The 27,259-nt window shown below is 37.1% G+C and overlaps 1 protein-coding gene across 3 annotated transcripts in view; it reads right to left on the bottom strand.

Moving 5' to 3' along the window:
• Positions 1–1,967: 1,967 nt before the first annotated feature.
• DCX (doublecortin) overlaps positions 1,968–27,259 on the bottom strand; it is a 171,165-nt gene continuing 145,873 nt past the window's right edge. For 2 of the 3 annotated variants that reach the window (XM_089678260.1, XM_089678262.1), the window contains exons 6-7: positions 22,215–22,309; positions 1,968–16,538 (exon numbers count right to left, since the gene is read on the bottom strand). In XM_089678260.1, coding sequence (XP_089534386.1) covers positions 16,482–16,538; positions 22,215–22,309 — 152 coding nt within the window. In that variant the 3' untranslated portion in view covers positions 1,968–16,481. The remainder of the gene's footprint in view (positions 16,539–22,214; positions 22,310–27,259) is intronic. The other variant, XR_016312849.1, reaches the window with a different exon arrangement.

The raw sequence follows: 27,259 nt of genomic DNA, 5'->3' as shown, positions 1-27,259 counted from the left end.
TTAAAATAATGATCTTTATGGTAAATAGCATGTGTATTGAGCCTAGTGTGTGAAAGCCACCAAAAAATCAAAACACAGGAAAACTGGATTGCAAATGAGTGTTTCTAGTGCAACATATTAATCAATATTTTCTGCTTTGTTCAAGAACAAAAGTATCACAGACATCTCCGAGAAGTAACCTTATTTATTTTAAGTAGTCCTGCATTTGTTGCAGGAACATTTGTGAATCACTGAACAGCTGTAGTAACATATTTATATCACTTTCTTCCAGCAACTGTCTGTCTGCAGAGTTCCTATCATAATGTAAGTGTTTGGCATATGGGAAAGGAGTTTCATGAATATTTACTAGGACACTTGGCCTCTGGGTCACCTAAAATGATGTTATGAATCCGAAATCCCCAATTGACTTGAAAGCTTGAAATGTTTGTAATTTTGAATGGCTTCAGCATGCCATTCCTAGACAGATTCCAAAAAAAAAAACCATAGGAGATGTAAAGAGTCTTTTTTTGTACTGCTACACTATCATGGTCAACAGACATTTAAATACATGTTGATCTATGAAAAGGCAATCAGTGGTGGCAGGTAGACAACACAGGGGCTCTGGAAGCAGGATCCTAGTTACCATTATTAATGTTATTACTTTAATGACAATGTTAAGTATTTTAATGGTTTTAGAGGCGGAGAACACATTTTCCTTTACCTTTCACATTTACAAGTCAGATTGTCTACTGCATAAAGGGAATATACCGTATAGTAGTTTTTACTATTTGTAATAGCAAGGAGCTTGCAATACAATAAATGAAATTTTGCAGAATGATATTTAGTATTTTTTATGTCAGCAAGGGGTTACTTGGTTACTGTTCATATGATTGTGGAAGCACAGGAGGTTGCCATAGAGACAAACAACAAAGCTTCATACTAAAACCAGTAGTATGTCACCACACTCCTATTCCTATGATGGAGCCATGTGATAGTGGTGTAATGCGCAAGGGGTGGAGCCAGTGATGTAAGCACGCAATACAGGAAATCTGGAGGAAGGGAGCCAGTTCAGGGAGTACAGTGAATGAAGCCTATTCATTATCTTAAAGGCACAGTGTGGAGCTTTCGTAAAATACAGTGTGACAGAACAAGCTTTTCTCTGTGGTACACCAGACCAGTGCACAGTGTGAGTGTTTTTAAGATTTAATTCATTTTAATGTGGTTCTGTAAAATACTATGATGGTTTGATTTTATATTTTGAGCACCATTGAAGAACAAATATATCAAATGACATCCTAGAGCTCAGTGGAGCTATATTGGGCATATGAAGTGAAACAAGGATCCATCTGGACTTTGACACCAATCCAGACAATAATATTCCCCTTAAGGGGAAAGGTACATCCTGACCCAGTTTTCTTAGGTCAGAATACCAGGTGAGCAGATTGTGGTGGAGAACTGTCCAGCATGTGGTCATTCACAGTAGAAGATTGGTATAAAGTACAAGATTGATAAGAATGGGGAATGTGACATTAATAATGGAACTTGTATATTATCAGTGCAGTATTGTGACATCATTTTGGTACATGGTATATGGAACACTGGATGATAATAGCAGCAGCAGTCGAGATTAGTGAGTAATAGTATGACATAAGGGAGAGACTGGTGAATTACACATTTTCAACAATTTTACGTGGTTGTGCAGGAGGTTTGCATAGCTATGCATAGAAATCAATCAGCTTCCAGGTTTATTTTGTCAAAGCTAAATTTAACAAGCTGCAGTTAGAAGCTGTGTCACAGTAGTAATTAATTTCTTATCTGGATAGTCAGATTCTATTTGCTTATCCAAGGAGGCAACTTTTGCAGTGTTTTTGGGAACTTTCTGATTGCATATATCTAGTAAAAATCAGTGATTGTATGGAATCAAAAGACAAATTAGTGCTAATTCTCTTGCATTGCCTTATGCAACAGAAAATTCAACAAGAAACATCTTAAATCAAATTTTATTTATTTTTTTGTAAATGAGTTTACACACATATTCAAAATTTACATGGCAATGAGAAAAAAAGGCTCATATATATATAAAAAAAAGAAAAAAAAACTATAAAAGGAGAACATTTTTTGCTGAATAGTGTTATACAATATGAAAGGTTTCATTAGGTAGCGGTGAGGGCAGAGACATTACAAAGGTGCATAGGTTAGGGTCTGAAAATTGTTATCTCTAAGAAATCTTTACAAAGATCTACTAGTACAGAGGTGATATTCGGTTTTATTTTAACAAAATTGATATGCAAAGCAGTGAATATAATTTTTTCAGTAAAAACACCACTTTTGCCAAATACAAAATTATATTCAATAACATGGTAATAAATAGATATTTTGCATCCTGCAGCAACTAATGTTAAACTATTGGGCTTTATGTATAAAACATATCTGATGGAAGAACAGTTCTTGCTCTCCCTGCAACCGATCAACTCCACTCTTTTATGCTTCCAGTGCAGTATAAGATTAGATGGGTGTCTGCTAATGGCAAAAAAACTTTCTTTAGACAGTTTTAAGCATGAAGCCCATTGTGCTTTGTAGGATAAAACCAGTAATATACAGTATGGCTTGTTGTTGCAAGATAAAGAAATCCTGTGCAGTCTCCAAACATTTTTATCAAAATAATCAATACCTATTGATTTTGTCATTGATTCAACCAATTTGACTCTTCTGACCAAACAACACCCATATCTGGTGATGCCATGCTCAGTTGAGAAGGCAAAAGCTGCTTCCATTGGCAGTGTTAGGAGCTTGCCCAAGCTCATGACGAATGTCTATCCCATCATGAATCTGTACATTTCAAAGTTACAGCCAAATTGTAAATTCACTTTCTTGGGTGCTGGCAAGCAATGGACCTTAAAGTAATAATAAACGCTCATTTTGTTTTCTTTGTTTGTTTTTTCTAAATAACTAACATGTCATACTTACCTGCTGTGTGCAATAGTTTTGCACAGAGCAGCCCCAATCCTTCTCTTCTCGAGTTCCTCGCTGTTGCTCTAGGTCCCTCCCTCCTGCCTAGTGCCTCCATAGCAAGCAGCTTTTTATGGGGTCACCCAGACAGGCTTGCTTCCGAGCCACTGCTCTGTGTGTCCATTCACAAATGGAGCGTGGCTTCGGCCCACCCCTGCCATCTCCTCATTGGCCCACTGGCTGTGATTGACAGTAGCTGGAGCCAATGGCTCCTGCTGCTGTATCAGCCAATGAGGACCCAGGAGAGCCTCGGCTCTCATGCACATCGCTGGAGCAGGATGGGGGGGCTCAGGTAAGTTTTAGGGGGGCTGAGGGTGCTGCTGCACACAGAAGGTTTTTTACCTTCATGCATAGAATGCATGAAGGTAAAAAAACCTTAAGCCTTTACAGCTACTTTAGGGTAGAAAACAAACAAAGTGCAGTTACCCATTGCAGTAGATTTAAATCCTTCAATCACTGATATATCTTTAATCTTTTGCTGGTTGCCATTGGTCGCTGTATTCACTTTGCAGTGCTTCTTAAATACGTCTAGGTCTTTGTTAGATGCTAGACCAACTGAAGCAGGGAATTAACTTGCCATCCCATTGTGTTTGTGCACCTTAATTTTGGTTTACACTCTGTGTCTGTCACAAAATTGGGGCCATTGGTTGAGTGGTAAATCCCTAAGAAGTCCATAGGGGTAAAATAGCCATTGTATAAAAGTAGACTTGCAATGTTATTGTGAATTTATCCAGTGCTGGGTTTCCCACCGTTTGGCAGTGAACCTGGTTTATTGGTCCTAATAACTTCTAAATCCACTGAACACATCAGCCTTAAGGTGCACACTCAATGGGCTTGAGCCCCACATCAAATTTTGTGGGTTTACACATTATTGTTGTGTTATATTAATAAATGGAGGACCACATGTTCTCATGTCTGGAGTGATGAACTGATAAAAAATGGCACTCCCAGGATTGCACAAACAGATGAGAACATCTGCATCAGACAATATGATGCTACCTGCATGCAACATAGAAAAAATGTTAACTGCTAAAAATGTTATTGTTATATATTTATACATGCACCTCTGTCTGTGATGTGTTAGACAATGGGAGGAACAAATAATAATAAAAAAAAAAAAATTGCTTTCATGTGTTACTTTTAGTCAAATCATAGTAATAATCATTGACAGCTGTAAGGAGTTAATATTTCTACAACTCATATTCAGAAAAAGTTTCAGAATACAGAGTTCCTGTTCACTAAACAGATCAGCCCTTGCACCAAATAAAGATTTCATTAGTGTAATGGTCTCCCTCAAACAACAAAATGATCCTTTAGATTTAATTTCCTTTTTATAATCTGTATTTTGTTGTATATGGATCATGATAAAAGTTGTATAAGATCTGATGTTTTTCAAGCCTCAGACTGCTGCATTTCAAAGTACATACACATATCTTTGTCTGTGGTACTCATGCTGTGAACTTTTCCCAATGTTTTAGGAAAAGTGCCATCAATAGAGATTAATTAAGCTGTAAAATACACCCAGTAAGGCTCATGATATTGCTCAATGCAAGGCTGTAGGTCATGTTCCTTTTGTCTTTTATTTGACTTCTATTGGGTACTCTTATATCTGTTGACGCTTTTTTATACTAAATAGTCAAAGAACACATCTATATGTACCCTTACACCTGAGGCTGTGGCTTGGTACAAACTTTATATTTCAACAAATGTATCTTGTCCTACAATCAGAAAAATCCTTTTCATTTTACATTCAAATTATCCATTATTATAATATCCACCATAACTGTCCCTCTGCACCTTTAGCAGTCAAGAATAAAATCCTAGGTCAAAAACCAGCTGTTCATACCAACTGTCTAAGACTACATACAGTACCAGGCGATGCTTTTATAATAATCCAACTCATTTGAAAGACAATCATGAAATAGTCAAGTGAGAAAACCCTACTTGTTACCAGTAGTATGAAGAAATGCACTGCACATTTTTATGCATGCACCCCATAAGTCTTGTTAACGAATAAGCTACACTTCTATAAAGTTACACCCACTAATTGACTAAGTACTTGAATCCTAACTACAGCTATTCCTAATTTCTTTCTTAGTAAACATCAATAAAAAGCTTTGCTGTACAGTTTAGATGGCAAACAAATGTTATTTTAGCCCCCTGCTCCCATTTGGAGCCCAAGATCATTGCTCTGCAGTGTGTGTGGGACTCCATCTAGCAGCACAAGGGGCAATAATCGCCAAAGAAAATTAAAAGAAAGAAAACGCACCAGGACTGAGACATAATTATCAAATACCATGCATGTGCTGTATACATTTAGCAAGAAATCATTGGCTTCAAGCTGCACTATATTACAACATGATACATTGAGAACAGTTTGGCTCAACCCCTCAACTGGAATTCACCAGCTCTTTTTTCATATTTGAATCTTTACCCACAACTTATGAAATACCTAAACATTTAAGAAATATGACAGTAGGTATTAAGAGCCCAATATAGTTTCAGTGTCCAGATTACTAATATTAATCTGTGACCATTAGGAAGGGACATCAGATGAAATGTTCTCAAACAAGAATCCAGAATTTTTAATTCAGTATTGGGGGTTCACATACAAAATATGGCACAAATATACTGTAAATGCATAAAATGTTAATGGACTTCAGAATGGCTTTTTTTTATTCTTGAATGTTTGGTAGCAATATCATATCTGCAAAATCTGAAGACCCAGTAACAATATAAATCCTCACTGGCGTACTAAAATTCTACATTTCTAACTAGTTTTGTGTTCTTTTTAAGAATGTTTTACTTCAATGTAGAAAGGAAACAAATAATTGTCCCGAGTAGAGTACTACAGAGTAAGTGTATCTTTAATGCTATTTTTGTTATTTGTAAGACTGCACAATTTAAAAGGATGCTGGTGGTATAGACCCTGCTCTGTGCTATTGCACTGAATGCCAGAGTCTAATTTTATATACTAAGGTGGAATATCCTTTTTCAGCACTGAAACAACTGTTTATAGAATATTTTGCAAAGAAGTATTACGTTTGAGTTTTTTTTTTGGTGGAAAGCAAACATATGCTTAAAAATTGTATATGACATGCCATCTTTTTTAAAGGAGGCGTATTTATGAAGCAGTAAATGTGACATTTACCAAACATTCACTGCAGGTGTGTAAATAACAGTGATTAATTCACCACCAACAAATGTTTGATAAAAGTCACATTAACTGCCTAATAAATGTGTTCCTTAAATGTCCCCAAAGGCTTAGCATCACACTAGCCCCCCACCCCCCTTCCTCCCAGACCCTTCCTTTTTATTCTTCCCTGCAAATACACAAATAATAACTGCCCTGAAAAAGAGTCAGATTCAGCTGAACATTACATTATCAAAAGTAAATATTAAAACTGCAGTATAAAAATGTTTCTTCTAAAAACAGTCTTTATACATTGGTTAAAAAAATCAATGAGAAAAGTCCTACTTCCAAACCCAAGAATAATGGCAGTACTCGAAGATTTAAATATAAACGCTGCCTTCAGCTCAGGACCATTTTGTAACATCTTCTTATTACCATAGTTACCTCAATACATCTCATGTGAAAAAAAACCCTTCTGCATATATGCAGATTATAAATATTAAAGAAGGCATATTGATTTAACATTCGGGCAAATTAATTCTCCCAAAGTTGGGTGCCCTCAGGGCTATAAAATCAATTGTGCTAATGCACCTCAAATTCTCAGATGGCTGACATATGTCCTCATCATTCTCTAGGGCAGTAGTCCCCAACCACTTGCTTGGGAGCTCTATATGATTCTTAGTTATCTTTTTATCTATTCGCTGCAGGCCTTCAGCAAACAGGTAGAAGTTATCTAATTTGTAGAATTTCATTAAATGCTTGCCATGTAATTAAAAAAAATATTTAACTGATATATCTTTATTACAAAAATTAAATCTGCCTCTTTTATTATATTTGACTGTTGCTGAAGATTTGTTGAGGGCTGAGGACCATGTTTTAAAGCTTTGGGAAATCCTACGCTTCTGAACACGCATGCTGGGAGTTCTAAGTCTTTCTTAGTACATCAAATATCACCTGCTCCCAAATTTATAAGCAGGCTTTCTAGTGCTTACATTCAACTTTCTGTGTCACCATTTTGGTAACATAAGATAGTTAATAGTTAACAGTGCAACGAATCCCCTTAACATTCTGGTAGAGAACACAGGACATAGTAATTTTGACAGTGCAAACCTGCAAAGGCGACTATTTAGAAATAAGACAATTCTTGAAGATCATAATGGTCAAAAATGAATTCTGACATCACAATTGCTGGTGTTTTATTGTGAAACACACATTTTTCCTTAGCAACTACACTTCCTGTCAAAGTTATATGGGACATTTGCTGCATCAACGTAATAAATATTAAGACAAAAATCTAATCTAAAACACATGGGATATTAGCAGCACCTATGACATGACTGCAAATGCCTCACTACAGACACAAATCATGTAACTATCACAACACACTCTTCAGAAGAGTCTACTTTAAAGTGGTTATGTGCTTCTCAAATAAAAAATTCCATATGTGGGATTTAAGTACTAAATATATCAGGCTCTAATACATTTATGATTTGAACCAAATACAAAAGACTTGAGGCAGTAGACATACTAGGAATTCAAAATTTAGCTCAATACAATTCCAGTAGTTTTTCAAACAAAGAAAGTGACCTGCAAAGGTTTCATCTGTCGCACGTCAGATGCTTGCTTTCATTGTGTAGCCTTAACCACATAAAATATGCTGACTAGTTGTTATTGGGAACACTTGCACTTGTCCCTTCTTCTGTTTTTTTATATAATACTCCACTGGGAATTTTCTGTGGAGCTATGAAACATAAAATACCAGAGCTTTCTGTACACATTTTGTTAGAATACAAAATTTTAGAGACAATAATTACATTTTATTTGTTCATCCCAAAGACTCATATGCTTAATTACCTTGGAGCTCATAGTGGTGATGTAGTGGTGGTGGTGGGAGGGTAGTAAGATGAGATGCTACATATGGCACCAGTTGAAGAAGAATCTCATTTCACAGGGAGTTATATACACAAGCTCAGTCATGATAAATATGAAAAAGACAAAGGTAAATACAAAAAAATAAATTTACAATTAAAAATACAGTAACCCACAACAGATCTATAACTGGCATGATGTCAGCATTGAAGACTGTGGTCTTAGCCATTTCTTAAATAATTAGATAAGTACATTAGACATTTATTTGCGCACCAATCAATCAGCTAACAGAAAGACAAGCTTCCTGATTGTTGGGTAACCTATTTAATGCTGGAGAAAACAAAACAGAATAGTAAATGATATATTGTTGTTGTATAAGGGCAGTGATAGGCAGTGGTTACATCTTTAGAAAACATAACCTAATAAAATTATGGTCAGCTCCTTTTTTACACAATATACCCATAATGGCACATGAAGTTCACATGGGCCCTAGTATAGTGTATTTGCCAAGTATCATGTGATAGCCTATGTTTGTTATGTTTTGCTATACTTAAATCATGAAGATACAGGCGTTTGGACTTTTTATTTGCACTGCATGTACTGGGATTGTATAGGCAGTAACAGAAGCAACCATATATTTGCATATGTGGACATATACAATCATTGAAAGTCAAATCTCTACCATCCTAAATGCTGAACACTTAGGTTAGGCCGCTTAGATAATAGTCATAAACTATTTCTGCCTTGCACAAGGCAAGGCCATGAACAAGTAAGGTCTAATACAACCTAACTGTGTGTGATGGTGTTCCAGTAAGCATCGTAGGTCTAGGAAAGCAATGATGGGAATCTCTAAAAATCTGGGTTCATTTTTAATATAATGTATGTATGTTGTTCTACGACAAGGTTGCAGAACCAATAAGGACAATAAAAAAAGTGTACAACTCAAGAATCCATATTTTTTGTTGGGTATGAACATACATATTATGTTCATAAATAAAGGTGCAGTGCTAATAAAGAAACAAAAAACAAATGTGATATTATTCACTATCATAAAGTCCTCATATTGCGGTGTCCAACAATACTGTGTGCATCAATAGTGACCAGCAATAAAAAGTGTCCAACAATACTGTGTGAATCAATGGTGACCAATGGTTACCAGCAATGTTAAGTGACTTCTGTGACAATCCTCCACCACTATGCACTCACCAGAAGCAAGAAATAACCAGGCTCTGTATAGAAATCCTTCCCAAGGATGTGTCCATCCACTGCAGGAAAGAGGGATATCACCAGATGACCTCCACTGTAGTATGGGCTCCTATATGTGTATTCTTGCAAATGAACCTTCCCTGCGCCGGTCAGTGATTGATCCAGATATGGCACTTCCTTGTTATTGTTCTCATCCTCCTCCAAATTCCTCTGATTTGGCTGCTGTGATCTCACTTCCTGTTGAAGGGACTTGGGAGGAATTTCTACACAGAGCCTGGTTATTTCTTACTTCTGGTGAGTGCATAGTGGTGGAGGATTGTCACAGAAGTCACTTTACATTGCTGGTCACCATTGATTCACACAGTATTGTTGGACACTTTATATTGCTGGTCACTATTGATGCACACAGTATTGTTGGACTTTTTATATTGCTGGTCATTATTGAGTCACACAGTATTGTTGGACACTGCAATATTGGACTTTATGATAGTGAATAATATTCTCACATTTGTTTTTTGTTTGTTTGTTAGCACTGCACCTTCATTTATGTGTTTATATAGTGGAAAAAGAGGGTTTACCACTTTGTGCTAGCTGATCATTTATACCTTTGCACTCACTACACATTGATTTTTTGAACATGCATATTATGTTCCTTGCCACCATTCCAATTATGTACTGCAGCAAGTTGGAACACTTTGGCCAGACTATAATCAGCTCATAGTGTGGGCTCACACATGAAGCATTGTAATACAATGACTGGTATGAACTTGTTCACTACTGTTTCAACAGCAAATAAGCTCTTGCATTTTACAATGAAGTAATATTAAAATGTGCTTTGCAGAACAGCAATCTGTTGACCTGGGTTATGATTGGATAGTTAAGTTGTAAGGTCAACAAGTATTTTTAATAAGACATGTATATGAAGGACAAAGAGCTGTTGTATATTATGGTCTTTGTATCCAGCCTGAAGATAATTTTACACGCACAACTTCTTTATATATACAGTTATATTTATCACAGATGGTGTTTATGACATAGTATGTATGCATGCTTGATAGCACACCATTTTTTCCCACTGACTCCATACACAGAAAATATCTGAGTTGGATAAGCTTGTATGAAATACTGTATATCGTAGAATCCTAAAGTTTTAAAGCGCAACCAGCTTCTGGGAACAAGCCAGAGCCACAATCATTTTAACCCTGATTGTGAAGAAAAACGAAAACACTGGGATTGATTTACTGAAACTGGAGAGTTCAAAATATGGTTCAGGTCTGCATTGAAACGAATGACCTTCCATTTTTTTTTTTGTCATAGCTTAATTGATCAAGCTAAAGTTAGAAGCTGATTGGCTACCAAACACAGATACACCAGATTTTGCACTCTCCAGTTTTAATAAATCAACTCCACTGCGTACATATTATGCATTTGCTTGATCTCTCCAGAGACACAAAACTTACATGCTACATGCTGTTGAGCTAACCCCTTAATGCCGGTGCCTTCGGGCCCTATAAGGGGTTTCTGATGCTGGGAGCCAGGGCGGGGTTTATGATCATGTGACCGCCGTGATTGGATGCCACAGCGGTCACATGATCAGAAATCTCCCGAGTGTTCTGTTAGGCACTGGTAACTGTGCCAGGAGCGTGCAGGGTGCATGCTCTCAGCACAGGTTTTGTTTACATTTTGGTACACAAATATGTGGCATCAAGGCCCCACCGAGAGGCTGCTTATTTGCGTACTCTTGATGGAAAGAGGTTAAACTTAGCATCTCAAAAAAAATCTTCTAGTTCTTCTAATTTTAAAAGAGAAGGTCTGGTTTACAAAGATGGAGTGTTACTTAAAGCAGCCAATAAGATGCTTTCCCTTTCTCAATTGCATTAGAAAACAGAAGTTCATTCCTTCCACGTCAAAAGCCCTGTTGCTAAAGTTTGTGGTTTGCTTTTCATCAAATGACAGGACGTCAGATTCATTGGTTTACATAAATTACTCCTCAAATGTCATTTTATTGGTTGTTATGGGCAAGACCCCAAACTATTTGGTCATTATTGAAGTAGACAACATCTTTGTTTTTATTTCCTGCTGGTTTACTAAATTAGTTTTGTTCTGAAAATGTTTTTTGATAATTAATTGCTTGAAATTCTCACATTAACCTTTGTGGCAAATACTCCCATGCAATCATGTATTGTACTAATGTAGTGGCAGATATTGGTTACTATGAGAATATATATTTATATATGATTTTTATAGTACAGACATAATAAATCAACTTCATAAGTGACCAAACCAATGCTCCTGATGGATCCAACCAACCCATATATTACCTTTTGTTGAAACAATACACTGTCATTTATTATGGTCAGTGGATTGACTTGATACAGTATGTATAAAATAATTTGATAAATCTCACATTATAGTCTACATAGCACTCTTTAAGTAAGCATCACATGTCATTGTATCATAATATATTGGTGTTACAACAACAAACCAGACAGAAAATAGTACCAAAATGACAATAGAAAAGTTCAGTAATAAAATGAATCACTGTAATTAACATTGATACAGCAAAATTATTGTGCTGAGAACAGAATGTTTGGTTTTACAAAAAGTATAAAAACATTTCAAAATCATTTCTTTCAAATGGTAAATAGGGACCCAAATGATTTTTTCACATAAATTTGAGAAACAGCATTATCCCCGAGAAGTGTTGAAACAACTGAAAAGGAGTGGTTTATAAAAAGTAGATAAACTGCAGAAAAAATAAACTATTATAAAAATGCACCCTGGCTTACAGGTAAAAACCTGTTTGATAGCTGAAAACAAAGATTCATGGTGTTTTCAGAACTGAATATAATGCTGGCCATATATGTAGTGGTCATGCAAATGACCATTCGATCTGGTCATTTCAAAGTTGTCTGACATGACTGATGCAGCACAAATTGAAAATTTTCTAACATTAATCACTATCAATGTAAACAGTTTATTTGAAAAAGCAAACATTTAAAGTGATTGTTTCAGAATTGATTGAATGCTCTATACACCCCAGGATCAAATTAAAAATCATTTGGATGTTCAACCCTTACAATCTCTTTCCGCTTTAATTCAGTTCTTTGAAAGTTACTGATGTGGTAGTGAATGGCAGTAATCAATAAACAAAAGTCAACAATTGCTAGATTTGATCAAATTATTGAAAGAGTTCCAGTGAATACCTTGATCAGTGCATGTATGGCCAGCATTACAGAGCTGGTAGCATTTTATAGAGGCAGATATATTGTATGTACAGTGAAATTTATGTTTGTCTGCAACCTTTCCCGTATCTAAAAGAGTATAGCGTTAATCAGGGACATTTATAAAGAAAGCACATGTTAGCAGACCTGTTTTTATTGCAATGACTCTTGTTTTTGTGTTTGTGTATTAGGTTTATGTTTTAAAATTTAGCTTGGGGTTTGAAAGGATTGTTTTCCAACACTGTAATAGAAATCAGTTGCATGTGTAACCAGAAAGTTACAAGCATTGGAAAGGTAGATTTTACAGATATATTTAATATATTTGACCACTGTTTCATAACCCTTTGTAAAATTTTGAAGGAAATGTCAGTAATTTTGTTTTTAAGAGGAAACTTTTAAAAGGGATTAGTTTGGTAAATTCAAAAGAAGCTCTTATAAGCGCAATACATTTTCAGTTGCATTTTTCCCAGAGTAGCGCAAGAGCAACTGGCTAGTGAATGACATATGCAAAGAAGAGGAATCAAGATGCCAATCTAGGATATGATAAACCGGCAGCAACACTGTTTTTAGAATCAAGGGGTTTTACTTTTGGTCCTCTACCCCTTTAGAGATGGTTACTGTTGTGAATGCAGTAAACATGTTTTCTTCACTGGTCACATGTAATGTAGTTCTATGTGTTTTCTGCAAAAACATTTTTGTTCAAATATGACATTGCTCAACCAGTTATGAGGATTAAAGTTCTTACTTCAAATTACCATATTTAAAAAATGCAGATGCAATAGCACAAATCTCATTATGTTTCCATGAATTTAGGCTTGAAGTATTGGAATGCCTTTTAAATGTAATTTTCCTTTTTTATCCCTTTTAAAAATATTCACTTGAGATCTCCTGCATGTACCCTGCTTGAAAATTATTATTATAGCAAAAAGGCACTTGCATAAACATCCAATCATCACTGAAATAGATCTTAGCACATGTCATCACTAACCAATGGCAGGTTTCTTGAGAATCACCAGTTGTGCTACACAAATGTGTTTAGCTTCTATTATGAGGATAATTAAGAATTTTAATGGCAATGTAAAATTCTGTATTTATAAAGAATTAATTATTGTAGCTGATCAATGTCATCAAATTAAAACTCTCAACAAAGTATTGAAGGATAAGTTCACATTTGGTGGGAACATGTTACCGTTTTTAGGGTGGAACATATAACATGTTGCCACAGATGCAGCCGCTGCCCTCTCTCTCTGTGACAGCAGTACAGGGAGAAGTTCTCCATACCAGCTGTCACTTTTTGAAAACAATGTGACTGTGAGGGGCTCCACCCACACGGCCACATCATTCATTCACAGAGTTCTGTGAATGAATGAACTACAAGTCCCAACATCCTTCATCATTTGCAGATGACGGCTTGTAGTTCACGATGAACTACCATGGCACTGTTGAGCACTGTGGTAGTTCATTGATTCTTCCATCCAGTGTGAAACTGTCTGCCTCTACAAGGTGCGAGCACACCGATTACACTGATATTCTGTTGAATGCTGGTGCAATGCTTTACAGGCTCCAAAAAATTAAAAAATAAATAGTAAATGCACATTTTCTTACCTGAAAAAAATAGGCATCTATTCATTTTTTTCTAAAAAGTGAACTTATCCTTTAAGGGAATCAGAATCTTAATATTAAAAGTTCATTGTTTAGTTTTCCTCATACCATGGCAAATGTTATATGTATTTAATTATTCAAATTATCAGAATAGTCAGGCATAATTGCAATAATTGATCTCCATGAAAGTGTATGCTTTATTCATTTTTACTGGCTAGTCTCACTCTTACCTACTGCATACAGTATTTTGATTTCAGCCATTTTCAAATTTTCTGTTTGTCTGTCAAAGATGAATGCCAAGCAAATAAGCTAACTGCAGGACAATAAATTGGCTGCGGAGTATCAGAGAATATTATAGCTTGAAAGAATGAATTCTGTAGATCAGCTGAAGTGAAGACATTGTATATGAATAATCATCTTTATCGCTGTAACCATGTTAGGCCAGACACAAGGAAACACAATAATGATGATGCTTCAAAATTTGCATACTGTTCTTCAATTTTACATGGACTTGTCCACTACATTTTTAGAGACTGCTTCTTGAAAACTTAATGTATACATTTACAAAAAACTGTTGGGCTGCATGGACATGCTTCAAGGGAAGTAAACAAGTGTTTTATCCATGTTTTTGCCCTTGGTTTACAGTTTCATTGAGATTCAGATAAACAACATGATGACTCTATAAGGCCTCATGCACACTGGAGGTTTCTCTTTCTCTCCTGGACTCCTTTGTGTACGTTTACACGCATCAAGCATTTTTTCTGCCAAAATGTCGCTGCTCCTGGATGCACGAGCAGTGTTTTTTTTCCACCTACAAATGCATCCTGCCTCTAAACTCCTCTAAAAGCCTTTGTATGCATGGACACATTGGCTAACTTGCAGGGGTGTTTAGAGGCAGAAAAAAAACCTCCAGACGCCCCTAGAAGCAGCTGATAAAATGTCCAATGTGCATGATGCCTAATACAGATTTGAATACAGAGCATAAACTGCAAATGCAGAGTGCAGTTTTAATATTATTTCTTTATTCTTTGGGCATAATTGTGTTTTGACTGATCAGTAGTGCGTGTCTGTATTCCTTGCCATATAAGTAATTTCAGATAAAATGGAAAGGAATATTAATCAGTGAAACTGTATTCTGTATATAACAAATGATTAATAACTCTCGGGTTTGTTTCCCATTATGTTAGTATTTCAACCATCTGGTGCTGAACTGGGAGAAACTTTTTTTCTCGAATCTTGATTATAATAATATGTGATGGCGGCAGAGGCATCCAAAGGAGGGGGACTGAGATGTTGATAAGGAAATAAGAAAGCCATCTGGAATTTCAATTATCAAACAGAATTTGACCTCTCTCACAATTGCATTGATAAGTCTCTCCATTATTTAGCGTGACTTACCAAATGGGTCAATCTGAATAATGAATAATAACTAATGATCAACATTGTATAAAACAGGTGAACATTACTATCATTTATCCCTTTCCCTACAAAAAACAACAACAAAAACAAATAATAATAAATATCAATAGTTATCTATAGTAATGGCAACAAAGAGGTTCAAAGTTGCACTGTCTTATATAAATAGACAAGTGTTATAATCACTACATACTATATGACTGCTCTGTGCAAGAAGGATGTAACTGTCAAACTAAGGATTTTTCTTGCTTCCATCTGGGAAGTTTGTCCCATGACAGCTATTTTCATAGTGCAACTAACGGGACTTCTTGTTGTATTATGATTGAGTCTCTCAACTGAAAATTAGCTGAGACAGCAACCAATTATTAAGTGGTGAGATGAGGAGAGGTTCCACTGTGTGCTGCCCAGATTCTATTGTAAAAAATCAACTTGCACCAGCTTCAAAAGAAAATTTAGTTGAAAGCAATAGTAGCAGAGGCTTAAACTGAGAAAGCCCTAAATGAGGATTTGAGAAACTTTCTGAGTGTGTCTGGGCTAAATTTAGAATAAGATACTGAAGAAACACAGTTAAATAATGTTAGGTATCATCATCATTTCCATGTTAAATAGAACAGTTTTGGATAGCAATATAAATCAGACACAAAACATTATCAGTAATATACACTAGACATGACCTATTTTCCCAACATGTGTCATAATTGCTACTACCCTTGATAACAAGGCAATACCCAATGACTGTTGATAGGGTCAGTTTTCTGACACCATCTACAGCTCACAGAAACAACATGTTTGGTTCTGAGTACAACTCCTAAATGGCATACTTGCATACAGTATACAATTGTGAAGCCTGCTTCATCACTATAAAACAGTCGCTTATCCCCATCAGCCTGGGTCACATAAAATGTATGACACAAACTATTAATCACAGGTAAAAGAAAAATGAAAGCTGTAATCGGATTCTTTAAAAAGCACCAGTGTGTCGGTCTGCTTTTCTTTTCTGCTGTGTGATTCTACACATTGTGGACACAATACACTGTTATTCTTTACATGGAGTCCCCAAGGGAGTCAGAGTCATCCAAAGACAGGGGTAGGTACAGATCCTGTAAAAAGAACAAAAGAAAATGTGTTAACTAAAAGGACAGGTTTATTTTGTGTTAATAACTATACATGTTATTTTTTACATTAATTTCTAATGATGAACGTCTCTAATGTACTCCCTCTTGGTCTGTTAAATATACTGTCAAAAGTGTTTTGTTATATCTGTTAGATACATGACACAAAAATACCTGTTGTTTGTGCCTCAAAATCCAGTTTAGGCCTATTCAATCTTACTCTCAACTTAAACATTATTATCAGGATGTAGGTTAGGACTACAACTCCTTCCCCCATGTGATGGAAATGAGAAGAGAAGGAGGTGCTTTGTTGTCCTAACACACTTTCGGTGCTAGGGTGACAACATGGCTTTTCTATAGATACAGTACAGAAATAATTGTCCCACTAAGACGGATAGTGTGTTACTGATCACTGGGTAAAAATAAAATAAAAAAGCCTGAAAAAAAGAAAACCACACAGCCACCACATTTAAAATATGGTAAGATGAAATACATTACATGTTCCTGGGCTTTGACACTTTATCAACACATCCATGCTTAACTTTAATGTTTTGGCATACATGAAAAAAGTAACAAGTTTGCAAACTGTACAGACCCTAAGGAATATATATGAGCCTTTACCGTGCTATCATGCCACCCAGATCTGATGACAGGCCCCACATGATTCTTAAAGTATAACTAAAGGCAACATTTTTTTTAGCTTTGGATAGAGTGAAGATAGATTAGAACACGTGTCAGTTTTTATTGCTCTCTGTGCCCCCCATTAAGGAGATTCATCCTCTCTATTTGTCATGTTTACCATTTCCATTGACCGTGAAAGTAAAAGAAAATCCAACTTATGGGTTGTCCCCAGAAAAGTAGTAGAGTGGAAATCTTCCAATGGGACACTAGATCTGGTTACTTGGCGGGGCCCCAAGGGATTCCTTTAATTTGCAGGGATTTCCTTTCACTTCCTGTTTGGCTATGGGAAAGGACGTTACATAGTTATATAGTTAGTCTGGCTGAAAAAAGACATAGTCCATCCAGTTCAACCATACAAAATTTTTTTTTTATAATCCTATACCCACAGTTGATCAAGAGGAAGGAAAAAAACCAACAAAGCATGATCAAATTTGCTCCTGCTGGGAAAAAAAATCCTTCTTGATCCCCCGGGAGGCAATTGGATATTCCCTGGATCAACTTTACCTATAAATGTTAGTATCCAGTTATATTCTGTGTATCTAAGAAAGAATCCAGGCCTTTTTTGCAGCAATCCACTGAGCTGGCCAGAACCAATTATTGAGGGAGTCTTTTCCACATTTTCACAGCTCTTACTGTGAAGAAACCTTTCCGTGTTTGGAGATTACATTTATTTTCGTCCAGACATAAAGAGTGCCCCCTTGTCCTCTGTGATGACCTCAGGGTGAATAGCTCTACACCGAGTTCACTATATGAACCACTGATGTATTTATACATGTTGATCATATCCTCCCTTAATCATATCCTCCCTTAATCTCCTCTTCTCAAGACAGAATAAATTCAGTTCCTCTAATCTTTCCTCATAGCTGAGCTCCTCCATGCCTCTTATCTTTTTAGTTGCCCTTCACGTGAAGGGAAATCTCGGCAATGGGGCAGATGGTGAAAAATGAAGTTAAGAAATGTAGTGGGGTACCTTCCTGTCCACCACCTGCTGCTTATACAGTCATGGAAACCCAACACACTGATAAATCTTCATAATTTCTGCTCCCCCTGTACATGCCAGTTCATATATATATACATCTGAGCCAGATTTGCTGTCAGTGCTTTCCCTCCCTCTCTCAAGTGCTCCTAGGTAGGTGATAACATGGTGCTGATATAAAGACAGATTTTTGTACTTATGCTATTTGTATATAAAAATGTATTTACAGCGGTAGTAAACTGCTGCTTTTCATTAACAAACAAAATCACCTGCAAGGCAATGGCATAATGTTCCAGTATTTGACGTCAATGGCTGCAAGTTTAGGAGATATTCACTCTACCTACAGGTAAGCCTTATTATAGGATTACCTGTAGGTACAAGCTCAAAAGCGGAGTTTACTGCCACTTTAATTACTGTATTTTCAAATAAATACACAACCACATTAACCACTTGAGCTTCTGAGCATTTACCCCCCTTAATAACCAGGCCTCTTTTTGCTGCTCGGCGCTGCACTAATTCAACTGATAATTGCGCGGTCATGCAATGCTGCACCCAAACGAAATTTACGTCCTTTTTTTCACACAAATAGAGCTTTCTTTTGGTGGTATTTGATCACCTGTGCGCTTTTTATTTTTCACGCTATAAACAAAAAGAGGCCAAACATTTTGAAGAAAAACAATATTTTTTATTTTCAGCTATAAAAAATATATAGTAAACTCAAAGTTGGTTATAAATTTAGGCCAAAATGTATTCTGCTACATGTTTTTGGTATAAAAAATCCCAATAAGTGTATACTGATTGCTTTGTGTGGAAGTTATAGCGTCTACAAACTATGGTATAAATACTGCAATTTACGCCATTTTTCTGCTATACAGCACTGCGCTAGTTTAACGGACAATTGCGCGGTCATGCATTATGGTACATAAATGAAATTTACATCCTTTTTTTCCCCACAAATTGAGCTTTCTTTCGGTGGTATTTGATCGCCTGTGCGGTTTTTATTTTTTGCGCTATAAAAAAAAAAGGCTGACAATTTTGAGGAACAAAAAACAATATTTTGGACTTTTTGCTATAAAACATGTCCAGTAAAAAAAAAATCAAATTTAGTCATAAATTTCTGCCAAAATGCATTCTGCGACATGTCTTTGCTAAAAAAAAACCCCAATACGTGTAAATTAATTGGTTTACGTGAAAGTTATAGCATTTACAAATGGCAGAAAAGTTACTGGGATTTTTAGTTTTTTTTTATACTAATAATGGCGGCGATCAGCGAATTATGGCGGCGATCAGGGACTTATGGCAGTGACCAGCGACTTATGGCGGGACTGCGGGACTGCGGCGGACATTCTGACATTGGGGGGGTACTGACTTGGGGTCACTGACATCCCCAAAAACACTAATACAGTGATCAGTAAAAAAAAAACAGACACTGTTCTAATGGCAATGGGGAGGAAGGGGTTAACTTTATTTTGCAGGGAAGGGTTATATGAGTGAGGGGAGTATTTTACTAGGGGGCGGGGGTGTGTACTGGGCGGGACAAGGCTGATCGAGAAAGAAAAACTGTTCTTTCTCGATCAGCTCATCCTCGAGCTGACAGGGAAGTGACAAACAGCACAGCTACTGCAGCTGTGCTGTCTGTCACTGTTTGCCGCCGATCGCCGGGACATAGCCCCTAAGAACCGGCTGTGACCCGGCGACTGACATCTGCAGGACAAATAGGGCGGCGGCGCGCCTCGTGCACACCCCCTATTTGTTCACAAAACACACGTTTTAAAACGTGGTTTTGCCTGCGAGTGCCGCCCTGCCGCCGTATATGTACAGTGGCTGGGCGGCATGCGGTTAAACAGTTTTTTCTTTCTGGACACATTTAAATTATAATGTGTAAATATATTTAGGGATGTAGTTAGTTATACCTGCTATCTTCTGCAGCCATCACAGGGGTTTTGTCTATAAGAGGGTTAAGACTACATTTCATGCAGCCTTTGCATATTTTGTGTGTATACCTGAACTTCAGGCAACTAGCTATATATACAAATGAAATACATATAAAAGTAGAAATCCAGGATAAACCTAACTAGTCTTAAAACAGTTCCCTTCCTCCTCCTAACACCTATGCTGCCTATTCTGTGGAAGAAAGATGTATATACTTACCTATTTTCAGCCTGCTCCGGTTTGGTCTCATGATCCGGCTCCCCTGTGTCAATCAGTGGTGGCTGCAGAAGATAGGAGGGAGTGCTAACAAGGAATGGGCCATAGGAGCCTATGGGTGATGTCACCATTCTAGGCTTTACCAGACATTGTTGAGTACTTCTCTCCTCTGCAGCTGGCATAGGTGTCAGGATGAGGGAGAGAGCATGTTAAAAACTATTAATTTTTTGTCTTTTACATCAGTCTTGAATTCAACTTTAACCCCTAAAGCTTCACTCAATTTCATCATCGCTACCAGGTCATAATTTCAAGCAGAAATGTGAGCTTTATATGTCAGAACTGCTTTCTTAATTCTACTGTGACCATATAACTCTTGATGGATAAAGGTCCCTTTCACATGGGCAAACCGGTTGGGTCCGTCTGTTTTTTTCAGGCAGACCCAGTTGGACCATTTATTGCCTCTATGGAGCAGCGGATGTTAATGAACATCTGTCTATGGAGTGGTGGATGTAAACAGACATCTGTTCCCCATTCGTCTAGTGGATCGGATGACAGTCAGATATAAATTTGAAAGGTGGTCCATTTACATCCAACTGCCCATAGAGATAAGCAGGCTCTGTGTCCATGTTTGCTCTTCATAAGTGGAGTGGACACAGACCTGTCATCCACCTGTTCAGTGGGGAACAATGAAAAGATCCTCCATTGAGCAGACAGACCCACTGGCAGAGTCCGCTCCAGTGAATTTTCGGCTGCTTGCTGACCATCCCTTGCTTTGAGTAGATCTTTTGCATTCAACCGCTTCCTAACCTTCCTATAGCAGATATACTGCTACAGGGTGGCACGGGTGCACAAAATCACGTATGTATACGGGATTTCGCATTTCCGGGTAGGGGGTGCATGCAAGGCACACGCACGCCCTACCCGTGCCACCATTTGTGGCTATCAATCCCCGGGTCCCGGCCTGTGATTACTCGCCATCACTCAGTGATTGCTGAGCATCTCCGACGGAGAGGAGAACTGTATGTAAACAATACAGTTCTCCTCCCTGTCAGCTATTGCACACTGCTTTGGATGGCAGCCATCCAAAGCAGTGTGATTACAGTTAAGCACAGACACAAGTAAAACAGCACACAACACACAGTTAACCCTTTGATCGCCCCTCATGTTAACCCCTTCCTGCCCAGTGCCCTTAGTACAGAGTCAGTGCTTTTTTTTTAGCACTGATCACTGTATTGGTGTCACTGGGAATGTCAGTGACACCAAATCAGTTTCCCCCAGTGTCAGAATGCCCGCCGCAGTCCCACTATAAGTCGCTGATCGCTGTCGTTACTAGTAAAAAAAAAATTTCCAGTATCTATACCGCCATTTGTAAATGCTAAAACTTTCACATAAACCATTTAATTTACACGTATTGGGATTTTTTTCTAGCAAAGACATACATTTTGTCCTTAATTTATGACGAAATTTGATTTTTTAACATTTTTTTACTGGACATGTTTAATAGCAAAAGGTCAAAAATTATGTTTTTTTTCTCAAAATTGTCACACAAGCGATCAAATACCACTGAAAGAAAGCTCAATTTGTGGGAAAAAAGGACGTAAATTTAATTTGGGTGCAGCATTGCATGACCGTGCAATTGTCAGTTAAAGTAATGCAGCGCCGTAACACAAAAAATGGCCTGGTCAGGAAGGGGGGTAAATCCTTAAGAGGGCAAGTGGGTAATGTACAAGAATACCATTGGTAGGGATATTGTTCACTTACTCAGAAAAAAAAAATCACATTTGCTGGGTAGAGAACACCAAGTTATTAATTATTAAAATTCTAAAAATAACGATTAGGTAGGAGAAGAAACATAATACCTTGTGCTTACGGAGACTTCCAGGACTGGTTGGGGTGGAGATAGGAGACTGCTTGGATTTAGGGGTAGACAGTTGACTGCTTGATGTTCCATTAGCTGCCAGAGAATAGAAAAATATAACATTTTAAATACTCTAAAGAATAAATAGCATTATAGAACAAATTAAATGTGCATATACAATCACATTTCAGTGACTATGCAACAAGCCAATAAACTGTCCAGTTTGAAAATTATTTGTAACAATTTGTTATAAGGAGGGCAGAGCCTGTTGAACATGTTTTTGTGGTACCATTAATTTCATTTTGAAGAATATGCAATATGTATCAAGCCATACATATGCCAGATGACGGATCGGGGCATATTCAGTGTATATAGCCGGGAATTTTGCAGTGGTGGTCTTTAATAATGTGTTCTGTGACTACTAAGAAAACTTTAGTTAAAACACTGAATGTTTATGTTGTATTGCCAACAAAGTGATCCCCTGTCATCTCTGAAGGGTAATAAAATGGCACTGTAGTGACATTAGGTGCATCGAGCATTAATGATTATCTGATTGCATGATAAAACAAAACATTCCCTTTCATTAGGCAAGGTTCTTGAAATCTCCAGGGTAAGATGATCAGTTATCATTTTTCTGCGTTCAAAGCTTCATCCTGAATGTGTGCTATATCACCTGTTTCTGTGTTATAAAAACAGCCATAATTAGAAGAGTAGGGCTTATTAGAGGTGAAATATGTTATGCTCCCATTTAAGCAGTAGTGGTCATAGGAACGTTTTTGTTCTCCAACCTTCGTTTTGTAATGCATGTATGGTAGCTATCGGACCATAATGATTTTATCTTGTAAATCAGGAGTGCTCAAGGGTCATTTAAGTGATCTTGTAACCAGTCACAGGCCACAATGAAATGGTTCAGAAGTTTTAATTTTTTATTTTTGAATAGCATAATGAAAATTTTTCTTCTGCATTCACTGAATGCCGGCAGGATGGAAAAAAGGAGAAGCCAGCCTTCAGCAGTTGCACAAGGAAAATGGAGAGAAATGGTTCTTGTATATGCCACCCCCACCGTCCCTTCTGTCCAAGTATAAAACAGAATGGGGTTTATTTACTAGCTGGAAAGTGCAAAATCAGGATCACTTCTGCATAGAAACCAATCAGCTTCTAACCTCAGCTTGTTAAATTAAACTTTGGCAAAAAAACCTGGAAGCTGATTGGTTTCTATGCAGACGTGAACCTGATTTTACACTCTCCAGCTTTAGTAAATAAACCACACTGTGACAGGGAGGCCACCTTGACCATGGATTGGGGTCGCCATTGTGACCCCTTACACTACACCAGTGGTTGTGGGGGAGGGGGGGTGTAGTAAAAACACATCTCAACTATGGGGTCTTACCAGAACACAAACCACAAAGGTAAATGAGCGCTTGAGCCCCCTATAAGGCTGCTTTCACAGTGATGCGCTGCCATTTATCCGAATCATGGGTGCAGTGCACCTGTAGCTTTCCTGCGGATTAGTTGAGCTTTGCCATAGACTTCTATTATTTCTTGAGGATATGATGCACTTTCTGAAAGTGCACCAAGACTCCTATATTCAGTTTGGGGTAGAGGGCCACATGTAGCCTGAGGACCACAGGTTGAGCACCCCTGTTGTAAATAAAGGATCTTTACAATTAACTGGCAAGTCTACACTTGTTTTTTCTATATCTCTATTGCAGGCCATACATGGGTCGAATTCCGAAATAATTTTCTTTAGAAAATCAGAAATTTTATGCATTTTGTAATCCGATGGTGCCACCTTTGATTTCGAAATTCAATATAGAAAAGAATTTTCGTGGCCAAGAATTTTCTCTTGTTTCCAGGTCACAGCTCATGCTCATTTCTTTTTTGATTACATTTCTGGCATGATTCTCCCATCATTGATTAGATATTCATTTGTTTTTTACAAAATTTCCAACATGCTCGACTACTCAAATTCGATGGTCACAGGAAAATTGGCCATTGCTGTGGCCCACTAATGGTGTGAAATTCAAAAGAAAATTCTTTTGGAATTCGACCCATGTATGGCTGGCTTTATACTTTTGTGAGTTCATACCATTTTAGCTCCCAATGTGTAATGCACAACCTAGGTCTGCTACCTGCCTACGTGCAAGTAGCCTTTATGGATGGGTAGTTTGTGTCTGGAAAAAAAACTGAAAAAAAGAAAAAACATTTTTTTGAGATTCTGCCCATCGTGACCATACGGGTGCTCAAAATGCACTCATAACAACCAGAGCTGGAAGCTGAATGGTCTACAAACAACGCAGGCACTTTCTGTAGCTCCAGTTTTTGCAGTCCTTGAGTGCCTCTGGATCACAAAGATATTTTATTTCCTACCTTGAAAACCCATTCAGAGAACCTCACCCCAGCCACGGCAAATGTTTCAGATGTTGATATTCTGTGTGTATACAATATATATATATATATATATATATATTTACAGTTTATATACAGTTTGTATACTGTATATCTGTATATTATATGAAGAAATATTTTGTCCTTTACAGTATGCCATGTCTCAAAACAACATCTAAATATATTGCCCTCTTTGGTATTTACAGTCTGAACTATTCATGCTCAGGTCTGCTGGAGGCCAGACTTTGGCAACGTAGTCGTGGTCTTGACATGTAGTGAACTAGACAAGAAGAAAGCTATAGACGACAGAGGGAATATACTATTTCTACCTTTCTACTAAACTCACAATGCCTCCAGAATTGTGTGGACAGCTGCTGACATTTAAGTAAAAAGCAAAAGATCACAGTGTGAAACTTGGACTAAAATAAATCAAAAACATATGGTGAAGTTATAAGAAGCATAATGAGACACACTAAAAGTATTTTAACTAAAAGTGCCCATAGACAGTAAATGATCACCGACTGGTCTGTCTGAAATCCAGCAACTATGGTTATGAATGATGAATGGGAGAATATGATTGGTTGATAAATTCTTCCTCCAGTCACCTGGCAACTATGATCTAAAAAGTCTGAAAGTGCCTGAAAGAACTGCCCTTGCTGCATATAGCAACCATCAATGGACATCTTTTCTTCAAGAAAAATAAAATGAGGTAGGGAATATGAATGATTGGGGACAGAGACAGTTTAATGTATGAGGTCCATGTGTGTTATATAGGCAACGTCTGCAAAATGAAGACAACACTAGGAACTGACAACCATGGCTAAATGAAATTCTCTTTCTTTAACCCATAACCAATAATTATTTATTTTTCCACTGAAGTAATCGTTTTAGGAAATAACATATATAAAACCATACTAGCATGAAAAAACTTGGCTGCCTCCATATAGAATTAAGGGTTGATTTTCTACAAAAATCATGGAAATTCTGAAATATTTTACACTGCTGACAGCTGCAAAAATGTAAAAAAGAAAGAAAGAAAGAACGTCAATGTTTCACCATTTTAACTGGTTGCAGGTATGATTTCTATATTGTCAGTACCTGTTAATTGATGCAGGTGAGTTTAATTACAAACTATAGGACCATCACAAACTTGGAATGCAATTATTTCTTAGAATTTTGAGAATATATAAGATTTGGCTTTTTGTTTCTCCACTTTGTGTGTTATACCAATACAACAAAAGAAATAAACATGAGAATACCTAGGCAGTTGTAATTGCAACAATTTTCTGGGCGAAGTGGTGCGTTATCTGACAGAAATGCAGGGGTGCTAATATTTTTGGCCATGACTGTAGGGGGACATATTTCAGTGAAAATCTTTTATGCCTGGAGTTCAGCTTTAAATCGGCACTGTTTAGTATAGCTCACAGCTTTTCTCTTTCCTGAGGCTTTAATCAGAGTATTTCCCAGGTTTCATTGTTTGTTCCTCCTTTTTTCTACTCAACATCCTGAGTATTGTTTTCCTTTAAGCCCTTGATGCTGACCTCACACAAATATGTGGCCTCACTGCACTGAGTTTTATGCCGTGGGGCCGCATAGTTGCGTATCTCCATTTGTGCTAGGAGTGTGCTGCATGGTGTACTCCCAACACAGAGACTGGGGTCTCACTGTGAGCCCCAGGTCCCATACTAACAATCGGGACCTGGAACACCCGATTCCACCTCTGATTGGCTATTACAGTGATCAATCACTATGAAGCCCACCCCTGTGTTTTCTCTCTCTCTCTCTCCTTTCAGAGAGAAAAAAACAGCAGTGTGTAAAATGAATAAAGAAATATTAAAAAATAAAGAACAAATACCTAGATCAATGTTTGATCTAGAGCAGTGCCGGGGTTAGTGTTTGGGTCAAAAGGGTCAAAGGTCAAGATCAGGGTCATTATATTTTGGGCAGGATTTTTTTTTTAAGTTAGTATAAATGTCAGTTAGTGTCAATGCCAGTGTGTTTTAGCACAAAAAATATAGCAAAATGAGCAGTATTGTTTTTGGGCTGTAGTACGGGTACAAACAACAAATAATATACACATATGTGGCATCACTGCAATCGTCAGGAGCAGTAGAATTTATTTGGGGTTGTTCTTTGGTGGCAGGTTATGGTAGTAACAAGAAATATACAGCTACATTAGAAAAAATATTTTTATTGCCATTTTGGGCTAGTTTTTGTTTGATAATAAAAAAAAAATCAGGAGATATCCATTACCATTCACCACCAAATGAAAGCCCAATTTGTCCTGAAAAAAAACAAGGTATAATTCACCTGGATGTACAAAGTAGTTGTGATGATATGTAAAGATTTACTAATACATGTCAAAGTTGTAAAATTGTGCTTAGGCATTAGGATTTGTTTTACCCTTAGGCGTGACGGGGTTAAAAGGAATAAGTACTGTGTTTGTATATATTTTCTTTATTTATTGAACTTAGAGCTAAAAATTACCTTATAAAATAGTGTGTTATTCATTTTAGACTTAGTAAACGTGAAATATTGTACATATATAAATCATATTTAATATTTCCAGACATCTTTAAGCTAGGCCATACATGGATCTAGTTCCTACCTAACTGGATGAATTTTGATCAATATATCGCCATTCCAATTCATGAGAAG

This window comes from Staurois parvus, unplaced genomic scaffold (genome assembly GCF_062004578.1).
Source record: "Staurois parvus isolate SC_StPar_1 unplaced genomic scaffold, SC_StPar_1.0 ptg000202l, whole genome shotgun sequence".
NCBI classification, from domain to species: Eukaryota; Metazoa; Chordata; class Amphibia; order Anura; family Ranidae; genus Staurois; species Staurois parvus.
The sequence above is the reverse complement of the archived record's forward strand: the minus strand, read 5'-3'. Positions and strand labels throughout refer to the sequence as shown.